Consider the following 12,116-nt stretch of genomic DNA (forward strand, 5'->3'; position numbering starts at 1 on the left):
CAGATATATAGATCGTAAAAAAACACACACATCTGGGATGTCACCCATTGCTGCATTACTGTTGTTGCTACGTTGAGTTATTGGAGCTAGATTTATTGAATGAGAAGTGGGAATACTAAGTTATCAGCTAACTACAATGGGGTTTGATAGCAAAGTGTAGCCATTAGCGCAAACCCACAAATAAATATCTGAATTTCACTCACCAGATTTAGAAAACTTCTTCACATTGGCTCTTAAGCCCATTAAGTGCACTAGCTACATATCATTTGACATGTAATTACATTGTTTGTTTTATAAAAAAATGCTCCTCAAATGCTCAAATTAGCTAAGGTGATGCCTAGTAGACAAGTCTGGCAGGCACCAACCACAGACAAAATAGAAAGTGGTCGTAGCTACTGTGACATCAGCCACTGGTTTCTGAAGTCCTGTTGAAGCCTCAGCAAGAGTGTTAATGCCATCGCCATCTTGGCTGCAATAAAACAGAGGCGACAAAGAGGGCGAGTATGACCATGAAACCATGCACCCACTGGCTAACAACTTAAGATTGCTAAATTGTTAGCTAGTGAGTGTGTGGTTTCATACCACAGATAATCCTCTATTGTTAAATATAACATTACCAAGATTTACTAAACACACTTAAAAGAGTGACTGAGCCAATAAACACTTAATAATAAAGAGTTGAAGTTGTTTTCCTTTAGACCAGCGGTCCCCAACTTTTTTTGCGCCACGGACCGGTTTATGTCCGACAATATTTTCACAGACTGGCTTTTAAGGTGTCACGGATAAATACAAAAAAAACCAAAAAAACAGTACTGGTACCAAAAAAAAGGAGGATTTATTCAGAACACACGGGAAAAGACCCAGGGAAACCGAGTTAACGATAAAAACGATTTAAAAAAAGAACTATAAAAACCGATGAAAACCCTGAAAACCATAAATTTCACACCCGAGCCTCAACTCTCATGGCCCGGTACCAAATGACTCACAGACCTGTACCGGTCCGAGGCCCGGGGGTTGGCGACCGCTGCTTTAGACCACAGCTATCGCCATCTGGTGGCCTTCAGGTAGAATGCAGGTTCAAGGTACTTGTACACTGGCATGATTTTTCTGACCTGGAAACTACGTCCATGTTTTATACCATTATGGCACCAACCTGTAACTCGAAACGTCCACACCCGTAATAATGCAAACTTTATTTTCAGCATTATTTGTGAGTTAAGTGAAAATGACCAGTAGACCCTAATCATGGTGAAAACGGAAGGTGGCATCTAAATAACACCAAAAGTGAAAAAAAAACTTTTTCAACATAATTGATTGATGATTAATTTGTTGGTCTGGAAGCAAAATTTGCTGCAAAACTACAAAACTCATTAGAGAGAGTGAGAAATGCCCTAAGTCAGGTGATGTGATGATTTAGGCACAGGTAGAGAAAGAAAATCCAGGAGCGAGCGTGTAAATAGCATCAGGCAGTGCTCTGGTTGTACCCTTGCTTAGCTTAATTTAGCTCAGGCATTTACAGCATGCCACTTTCATGAGCACATGGAGAGCGAATGTGTTTATCCAAGTGCCGAGGCTGATGTAACAAATAGCTTTCAGCACTCAGAAACTAGCCTTGAAGATAAAAACTGTATAATTTATGGTCTGCTCATTAGAAAATTGCTCCGAGTCCTTCTGAAGCTGCAATTTTGGAGTTTTATTGACTTGACAAGCAGCCAATATTCACACGTACATTTTAAAAAAAAAGCTTTCTAGGCAGGCCCAGATGTTGTTGTTGTTGTTGTCACACATTTCCTGGTGGTGCAAAGCAAATCCTCTGAGAGGCCAGCGTATGCGATGGATGACAGAGCAGGAGATGGGTAAGGAGATGGAGGCCAGGTTATCCACCTTATCATCAGGCCGCTGCTCTGTGGCCTGATGATAAGTTCCTTTGATTCTGGCTGATCTTGCTTTTAAACAAAAGCTCACTCTTAATGGTTTCACTTCTGCTGAGTGACGGAGAGACAGCAAACTGGTGGCAAAGAGGCCCCTGCTAGTTTGCTGCCTTTTCTATTGAGCTGTTCAGATCTGCAGCTTCCACTACAAAGCCCCGTCCTTGAACTTAGCTAAACTACAACGCACAGCAGTTTTCCGACTCCACAGTACCTTGATAGAGAAACTAACAAGGGCAGGCTTTGCTTTCAACTGAGCTGACAGCTTTTAAAAGTTACACTCTCCTCAAAGGCCTTGGTGCAGTAACAGTGTAGTCGGGGTTTTGGATTGTCATCAAAGAAACTCGCTGCCGGCTGATGATGATGCAGATAGTTCAGTAATTCTTTCATTTCCTTTCTAGCTTAAAAGAGAGTGTTTGGGTGTTTTTTTTTAATTTGTATTTTCTTTTGTTCTTTATCTTTTAAATCCATACTGGACAAGATAAGAAAGGAGTTGGAGGGAGTAAAATAAAAAGGTTGGATTCTTGGGGGATTCCCAAGCTTATGTTAATAATAGCGGGTTAATTTTTTTTTTCTTCTTTTGGCTGAATCCTTTTCTGTTTTTTCCTACAGTTTAATTTTTCCTGTTTCCGTGCTCGGGACTATCCATAGCAGCTGTTATTCCATAATTATCAATAAATAGCAAGGCTGCCATTCATAGGCACGACCCCTCACCTCCTCATCATTAGCATCACTAACCGCTTTCAGTAAACAGCAATTTCAGCTATTGAATTTGTCCTGCTTGGCTTTTTTGACTTTGCCCTGCAGGCATCAGATAACAGTAACGCCACTGTTCAGGAGCCATTGCAACATTTGAGTTGTGACCCTCTAAGATGTTATCATCTCCCTCATTGTCCACTCGTCATGCTAGTTAATACGTTGAATGTGACTTTTTCTTTCAGCTTGCGTCTCCAAAATAAGAGCATGTCTGTTGATTGTTGCTGCGAAGCAGTGAATGCTATTTCTGTATGTATATTTCCATTCATGTAAGAGTTTATCTACGAGGAGAAAAAGATAAAAAATATTATATTTTGGTGGTTGTGTGAGCATTTAAGCCTCAAGGCAAGCTGTCTTTGAAAGGGATGGAATTAAACGGGGGACAGTAAAAACATTTTGACTCAGCTACATCTAATAGACTGAGAGGTTGGTTTCACAATGAGCTGCAGAAAGTGCCACATGCTGGAAGAATTTCCAGTGTGTGGAGTTTCTTGCATAGCAGAAATTACTGCTGTTTTTTTCATGGATTCAAGGCTTGTGTATCTAAAAGCGTTGGTTTACTGTTCAAGTTACTGTATCGCAGCAGTTTTATTCCTTTCCATGACTCTTGCTTGTATGTGAAGTGCTGCCAGAACCCCACTTTGTTTTATTAAAGGTCTCAGACAGATGCCAAAAAAATAAGGAATCAAATAAAATAAAAGTTAAGCTGGGAAAGGGCCAGTTGGTAATTGCTTTCGTTTTTCGTCTTGACATGTAAAGTCCTCTAATTCATGTGAAACTTCATGCTAACAATATGTTTTCACACCTGAAAATTCTGGTGTTAGTTTTGTAGCACTTTTGTTGCGGCGCTAACGAGGCAGCAGTGGAAACTCAGGGCAATTATGCGTCATACTAGTTTTTAGGTTTCCACAGCCTGGATTCAGACGACCACTTTGCTGTTTTTCTTAACAGTGTTACACTTTGTTTCGTCTTGTTTGCAGCAGCATGGTTTATTGGTAGACGCTGCTGTAAACCTCCTGTATTTCAGCTATTCATACTAAATCTGAGTGTTTCTCTTTGACTCATCCATGAAAATTATTGATTCTGTTTATCAAAACAAAAAGATACACTGCCTAGCAACTTTGTTAGGTACACCTGCCAATCACAGCAACTTAATAGATTTAGGCATGTCAGGTTTACAGTACAAAGGATGCTCCGAGAGGAGGAAAATATCAAGTAAGCAGTAGTTCTTTGGGTGAAAATGCCTTTTTGTTACCTAAGGTTAGAGTTGAAAAGCCAGACTGCCTCAAGCTGACAGGAAGGCAACAGTATCTCAAATCAATGGGAAAATCAATCAAATCAATCAAGGTGACCATATCAAAAGACCAGGTGCCACTCCTGCTTGCTAAAGACAGGGAACAGAGGCTACAATTCCCATGGGCTCACCAAAATTTGGCAACAGAGGATTGGAAAAGTCTTGCCTGGTCTGAGGATGTGCGTAAATGTGAAAGCATAGATAAACCCTGCCTTGTATCAATGGTCATGATGTAATGGTGTTAGGGAATTTCTCTCTGTACAGTTTGGCACAGGTTTGGTCCTTTATTACTAACTAAGCACTAAGAACTACAGTAACCAGATCTCAGTCCAGTAGCCTCTGGGATGTGATGGAAAGTTTTGCACCATGGATGTGCAGCCGACAAAATCTACAGCAGCTGTGAGATGTTGTCGTGTCGATATGGACCAAACTCTCTGAGGACTGTTTCCAACACCTTGTTGAATTTTTGCCATGAAGAGTTAAAGAGGTTCTGATGGCTGCAGTTTACTAGAGCGACTGAAGACAGTGAAATGCTTGTATGACATCTCGAACTAATAAAACCTGTTTGTCTCCGTCATTAGTGAGCAGTACCTGCCACGCCCTTTTTGACCGATTTCTGGACGAAGACTTCCCAGATGAGTTTCTTCCTCATCCCCTGGACAATGACAGCCACTGTGAGTTTGCATCTAGAATACTGATGTGTTGATGATTTGACACAAATTGAAAATCTGTATTCCAGTTATCACCTGGGTTGTTTTTATTGCTTTTCTTACACTCATTGCATGCATCTACATGAATATTTCTTTGACTGGAAAGCATGGTTAAATTAAGAACCTGAGTAGTTTGTCGTGCAGGCAGAGGATCAAAAGGACTGGCATCTGTCAAAGATGACTACATTGGGAATTATCCCTGAAAAACTGGATTTTTGAGACAAAACTACCCATTTTGAATTTCAAGTGCAAGCATCACTCGAGATGTAACAACACTCCACTGTTAGATTTTCAGTTGCCAGGAGCACAAGTAGCATGTTGATGCCTGTGAAAAAGCAACATTTTTACATCATTTGTGATCAGAGGAAGGCTACTCTTTTATCTGGTTTAAAGAAATGAATGTGGGTTAATATGAAATAATTAGTTAATAATTCTGTGCTTTATCCCAGGAGGGATTCCTAATTCCCCTGGCTTGCTGCCATATTAGTGGTTAAGGCAGTTTCCTCTCCAGTTGTCACATGATGTCTTGAACGTCTCCTCCGTCCCCTTCCTGTTCATCAACCCCCCCACAGACAGACATAAAATCAGTCAAAGGCTCTGTCTGTTTGACTTTTAAACAGATTTTGGATTTAAATTTGATTTAGTGGAACTAAAGGCCTTGAGCTGACATTTTATACAATTTTTTTTTAAATGTTGTGGCTTTTTTAAAATATATATCCTTCACAGCTTTTCATTTTCTCAGGCACAGTTTTTCCTGTTTAGTTTTGTCTATCCTTTCTGTGTTTGGAATTTGCGTTTTATTACTTTTTTATATTAAAGAGAGATATTTTCAGAGAGAAGCATCACTGGAGGAGTTGCATCCTAACTTTTTTCTTTAGTTCTGTTGGGATTTTTCTGGTCTCGAGATAATAAAGAAACACATTTCTCATATTTCCACTCACCACCGCCCCCCCAACCCCCCCCCCCCCCAAAAAAAGCCTAAAAAAACATATGGTGTTACTCATCCCCACTCAGGCATTCATATAAATGAGTTTGGAGGCTTTTTTTGTGAAATCGCAGATGCTGTTTATTTACTGTGAAGTTTTGCGGACAAGTTGTTTTTTTCTTTAATACAGAATCAGTTTGTTTCAAGATTTTATACATAGTGGGATAAAGATAACGTGAGAAATATACACTTTTTCAGTTCTTAGATTTGGGGCTGTTTTGCATGTTTTATGTTTATATTTCAGTATATTTGTTAGCTTGGAGCTGTAATCAAATCAGTGCATTTTTAAATCGATACAGTAATTACACATTCAGACAAAAACATTAAAAAAACAACAACAAATAATCTACACAATTTGATGGACTCTTTTTTTAAAAATTGAGTTTTCATCTTTGTTGTTTCATGTGTTGCAGTTCCCTCCTGTGATTTTGAGTCACCGTGTCTCTGGACTTTATCGAACAGCAGCCGAAGTGACTGGTTATTGGTGTCGCCACAGCAACCACAGAGTACAAAGGCTGGGATGATGCCTGCAACTGACAACTCAGAGAGAAGGTCTGATGGTAAGAGTGCAGAGACTCACAGAGGAGCAGCTAAATCAGTGTGCTCTGATACACAGTGTTCCTCTTTCTTCTGTCAAATATGTTTAGAAGAGTCTTTGAGCTACTGTGTGAAAACGTTGCTTCTCACTTGACATTTTCTTTCACTCTGTGCTTCATATATTCAAATATACCCTAATCCAGAATTTGTCATAACGCTAAAGCATTAGACAGTGTTATGAGGCTGCTATAAAATAGTCAACCATGAATTTTCCACTTTGTTTTATTACCTTAGGACACTTCCTTCTTTTAACCCCGTCACCTGAAGCTGAGGCCTCTGGGAAATGTGACTACCACTTAATGAGCCCAGTATTGCCAAAAAGCAGCATGGACTGCCTGCTTCAGGTGGCTGTGTATGAGGCCGGCCCCGTGGTGGGGAACCTCACACTGCTGATCAAGCCTGCTCAACCAGATTCAGACGTTCACTCGGAGATGCTGCACCACAGGGGAGGAGACGACCGCAGGTCAGCGAACACACTCACCTTTTGTTATTGTGCAACACAACCAGTCCTCTTCACTGAAAAAATAAAAAACAGAAGGCACACTTCTGTCTTACTAAAGTTATGTAAGAAAAATGTTTCCTGCCTACCATCTAAGGCAAACTGTAGAATTGTGTTGTTTGGGAAACACGGACAGATATTTCCTATTGATCTAATGCTGAAGCACAACTATCTTTAGAACAGCTAAAAGCATTCCTGAGACTAGAAGCAGGCTGGAAATGAAGTTACATATAATTGGTTAGGACAGAGGAGGATGGATTGGCATATGCAATAAGTTTGTACATTGGGTTTGTTAGTGGCTGCGCAGTAATGGGCTGTGCAATTCCATTATGAGTCACAAGCACACACACTCACACACAGTGACTTTATTTATTAAGCTGGCTATTCATCCAACAAAATCTGCAGATACAATGTCTGGACACACTCTTCATTTAAAGCACAGTTACCATCCAACAGGCTTCATCTTTCAGTGAAGTAGTTCAGTGTGTGTTGTGCGTTGTGTGGGATGTCATGCGTATTGACATATGGCGCAATTTTGTTAAGTGCATAAATAGAGACTGAATGGTCACAGGAGTTGACATCGGGCTGTATGAGGTGTTGTCAAAAAGTTTTGTGTACTTGGGACAGACAAATAAGCAAAAAAAAAAAAACCCGTACCACTTAGAATTAGGCTAATCTCTCTTTCAAAACCACTTTGATCGCTGCTGCCATTTTTAATCACTCGCAGTGTGCGGTCTGTGATTTTCCTATTCACCTTGAACGTCCGCAGGCCTGGATTTCGTGTGGAGAAACAATCCTCGTGATGAGAACTTGACGTAGTCCAAAGTTTCCAAGACTCAAGGTTGTGCATCGTGTGAGGAGCAAACTGGTGACCAGGTGGTGTGAATGCGTTAACAGGAGTTAGACTTGTCGACACAGCGTCCTACTTAATCACCATTTGCCACCGTGTGTGTTGGAAACATTGCAACTTCTTCTGATCACATCAGTACAAACTTTGCTCACCACCTCCTGCTTTCTCTGAATGAAAACATAGATGAGGGATCACTGTTTTGTCACACCAGAGGAGATCGGGCAGCACTGCAGAGGCAAAAGTTTCAATGGTCAAACATAATTTCCGGGCACTGATCTCTAAACAGCTTTCGTGGTGAAAAGAGTCTAGTTTGCGTATACGATAGGCAGTTGGCGCTACGTAGCATGGATGTATTTTTAGAAATGGAGAGCAGGATTTGTGACGTGTGAGGTAAATCTTGGGTGCTGTCACATGTCCCAGGTAGCAGGATTTGCTTTGCTTTATTACGCCACCTATAATCACACAGCTGTGGGCCAGCTTTGTGAAAACACAATCAGGTTGGACTTATGACAAGGTGACAGATGGATTATGCTGAATAATAGCGACATGTTTGGTACTTTTGTTACGTGGAACACGTGCTCATGGAGGAGTGCGGTTCCCATGGTTGATAATGGCAGCAGTAGTGGAAATGTGCCAATAAATGACAGATGGAAGAAGGCTCAAATTATTTAGTAAAACACTATGGTGAGAAATGAGAAGAGGGTGCAGGTGAAGGATTTTAATATTCAGCTTCAGTTTTCATACATTACAAAGGTTCTTTATTTCAGAGAATGCAGAGGGCTTTAGCAGAACATATAACAAATGCAAACTTGACTGTAGAAACTGCAGTGCAGGCTTTTATACAAAATAAATCATCTTGGCAGTAATGTTGCATAAAGAAGGCAAGAAAGTGAAGATACTCTTGTTTTAACCTTTACTTGTTTTACTTTTAATGCGCTTCTTTTTAATGTAACTATAAAAGCCAAAAATTAGAGTTAGAAAAAAAAAGATACACATGTAGCTGTTTTCACATGTGAACTCTGGAAGACGTGGGGGAGAGTCAAGTCAGGACGTGGTCCGCAGTTGTCTTCAAATGTAGCGCACAGCAGGAAACAGTTTTCACCTCACTAATGGAAAGAGTCTTTTTGGTTTAGGTGAAGATGATGTCTGAGTAGAGCATGCTGGAGGCAGGTCACAGCGAGATCACCACTAGCTATGAATGCACCAGTCTATTACCTGCGCTTTCTCCCATCATTACAAATCACTGCAGCTGGATAATACGTGTAGTTTGCACTGGTGAGCTGACATTTTGATGTGAGCTCTAACTGTGTGAGATCTTTGGTTCTCACGTGCACCTTCGTCAGGTAAGGTCCACAAAAGTTCAGAAGTGTGTACTTTGAATGAACTTCAGGGTTAGCACGGAGGTTATTGTATTATGAAGGTGGTTCATTTCTTCCTGGGGTAAATCACCATGGTGACTTACAGGTTATGCTCCAAGTAAGAGATTAGCAGGTATAAATGAATCACCTAAATCGTGTCACCACTCCTCAAACCTCTGCACGTCGAAAGTAAGAGGGGCTGATGTTTTTGTGTTTCTCTGATGAGCATCGGTCTGTATTATGAGTCCAACCTCTTTAAATTCTTGTAATCTTATACTTTCTGGATCCTTTGTAAACTCAGCCCCTCTGCTGCCAGTATACTTATTGGCTGTTGCCAAAGCAACTACTTTCATGTGAACCCAGAGGGGAAAACCAGAGTTTGCTGACGCTACCCAAATTGCTGATGCTAGGGCAATATTGGAGAGATACCCCGGGTATGTTGAGTTCGCTTCATAGTACAAGGCCCAGGGCTGCTGCTTATGTGAGAAATTCGATTGATTTTGTTTCTGTGTGATTGCTTAATGCAGGCCTGAGTGGCAGATTTTTGGAGTTCCGATTGGCTGGGTGGCTGGACCCTTTCAGGTGACCCTGCTCTACACTTCGTGTGAGAGAGAAGCCACTGTGGCTCTGGACTCGCTGGAGTTCATAAACTGCGAATCAGGTGAGTTTATCGGGTCGTTAAGAGCTTTCAAACCAGATGCTCATGGTCATTTCCTGTGATAAGCACCTACGACCGCACAGACCAGATAAAAGGAACCAGCTGTAAACTTTATTTTAAAACCTGAGGTACTTTCACAGTAGCACATACTCGCGTTTTAACGTTTCCACAGCTGCTACAGGAGAACTTTTCTCTCTACAGATCACAGTTAAGGTTGCTTATGAAAACTGATTCACTCAAAACGTGTTTAGGTTTCCTTTTTTTGTCTCATGCATGTTTTGCAAGTGAATGTCAGCACACAAAAATGCTCTGGTGTCAGGAAAATTAAAAAGCTCATGATTTGCGGTCAATTTGCAAACAGGCAAAAGATGCCTGGTCTGTTTTGCAGATTTCTTGAACCTTTTTAGCTCAGTGGTTTCACATTTTTCAAGTCTCTACGGTATAGAGCAGCGAGTCAAGAAAAGCCCCTCCGCAGAATCAACCGACCTTCCTGTAAAAGCTGCCTCGTCGCTCATCCTAACTCACCGGGCCTCTAAATCTGCTTCGTACGTTGTTACAGTTGCTGTGTGGTTGTCTCCTTTGCAGAACACCATTTCGGTGAAATGAGTCCCATTTGTGAGGAATCTTTCCACTGCAACCACTCAGGAGACTGCATCGCCACGAGCCAAGTGTGTAACTTCCACACGGACTGTCCTTATGGAGAAGACGAGGGCTTCATCTGTGGTGAGATTTTGTTTTTGTTGTTTTTTTTTAAATAAAATCACACAGAGTGCAGCAGAGCTTTTATGATGATGTATTTGATTCGATTTCATCTGCAGCATCTGACCGATTCTTATAGCGACAGCATTATGAGCAGGAAAACACGTGTGACTGCTTCAGTTTGTGCACATCGGGAGTTATATCAGGCCAGCGTACTGTTGCGCAGTCCTGAAGCAGTCAGCGAGCTATTGGCAAGCTGTAATCCATTTGCATTAGCTGTATAAAATTTAAGTCCATGATAAATTGTTAATCCTTTCACCAAAGGCACAAGATTATTCCATGCCAAGGGCCTTTACACAATAAATTTAAAGTGTAGAGAATAAGTAATATGTGGGGTGTTTAAAGTCTGAAACCCGAGTGCAGATCCTCTTCCTCGGATAATTTGCATTAAACGCTTTCACCGCCTAGTGTGTTTTTTCCTAATTAGCAGTAAAATGTAGTGTCAGGAATCCAATTGGCTGTTCTCTTTTCAAAGCTCTCTTCTCTGTCTACATCAAAGATTTCAGATAATATGATAAACCCTTTGCAGATTTATTATCCTATTGAAAAAAAACATGCACAAAAAAGCATCAGTCATTACCTTTCAGTTCCTCTCACATCACAATCTAACAAGTTACCTCTTTCTCTTTTTTATAACATCAATCACTGTGTGCAAAGAAAAAACTCTCCGAGACACTGAAAAGGCAAAACGCTTCAGTCAGTAAAATCGATATAGTCAGGGTTATTTAAAGCACTTGAGCTGTGAAACGCTGGGGGGAAAGGCCACAGCGGAGATGTAATTTCTTCAACGAGCACACGGGTGTCTTAACCACTTTCATGTGCAAACATCGGTATCAATTTAATCTCTGTGGGTTCTATAGAGAGGTGGCTTACATGTTTTGTCTATTTTAGCACAAAAACTGGAAACAGCTCTCTCTGTATTCTGGCTTCTTTCACAATTAAATACATGCTTGAGAGGAGAAGAATTACACCGATCTCCCGTCTGCATCAAGGACAAAGGTGGAGTCGGGGAAGCTTCCATAGCATAAAAATAACCTTATCACAAGGTACCTAAAAAGCTCAAAGATATGCCTACACATATGTTTTAAATTGATTATTTGACCTCATACTTCTTGGTGGTTAAACCTACACATGCTGACTATCAAAGGATAGCCTGCATGTGTGCTGTGCATTTTATGCAACAAGTGATTCATGTCCTAGCTTTTCAGCAAAATACATTACCTCAGATATGAAGGAACGCCAGTTCAACTCCTGAGATATTGATCTGGTCAGTTAGGCAGCAGGGGGGGGGATCGTTAATCAGTTTCAGCTCCTCTGGTATTAATGAAATTAACAACAGGCAACAAAACAGGAATGGTTTTACAGGTGGAGGTCACTGGCATTTTTTCCCTCCTCATCTTTTCTGATTGTTTTTCCATTTGGCCAGGGTCAGTGTCACTACTGGTAGCATGAGGCAATACCTGGACCCTACAGAGGTTGCACAGGTAGGGTATCTCCAAGAGCATTGAGGTATCCTAGGAGACAGACAGCTATTCTAGGAGAGCAGGAGGGGGTCGTACAAAGACTTTAATCCACCAGGACAACCAGTATCTGCTCCTTTATGTAAGAAAGAACAGGATGAGAAGATTATTGGTGTGAATGCTTCTGACCAAACAATCAGAAACAGACTTCATGATGGTGGCCTGAAGGCCATTGCTGCCCTGTGCTTTTCATAGATGAGAG

General features: G+C 41.0%; 1 protein-coding gene across 1 annotated transcript in view; it reads left to right on the forward strand.

Moving 5' to 3' along the window:
• The window catches only part of ltk (leukocyte receptor tyrosine kinase), a 64,544-nt gene that overhangs the window by 25,169 nt on the left and 27,259 nt on the right, over positions 1 to 12,116 (forward strand). The window contains exons 2-6 of the mRNA XM_040041688.1: positions 4,560 to 4,652; positions 6,087 to 6,233; positions 6,505 to 6,733; positions 9,505 to 9,638; positions 10,221 to 10,358. Of these exons, the coding sequence (XP_039897622.1) occupies positions 4,560 to 4,652; positions 6,087 to 6,233; positions 6,505 to 6,733; positions 9,505 to 9,638; positions 10,221 to 10,358 (741 nt within the window). The remainder of the gene's footprint in view (positions 1 to 4,559; positions 4,653 to 6,086; positions 6,234 to 6,504; positions 6,734 to 9,504; positions 9,639 to 10,220; positions 10,359 to 12,116) is intronic.

This window comes from Simochromis diagramma, unplaced genomic scaffold (assembly GCF_900408965.1).
Source record: "Simochromis diagramma unplaced genomic scaffold, fSimDia1.1 OVJJ01000304.1, whole genome shotgun sequence".
NCBI lineage: Eukaryota > Metazoa > Chordata > Actinopteri > Cichliformes > Cichlidae > Simochromis > Simochromis diagramma.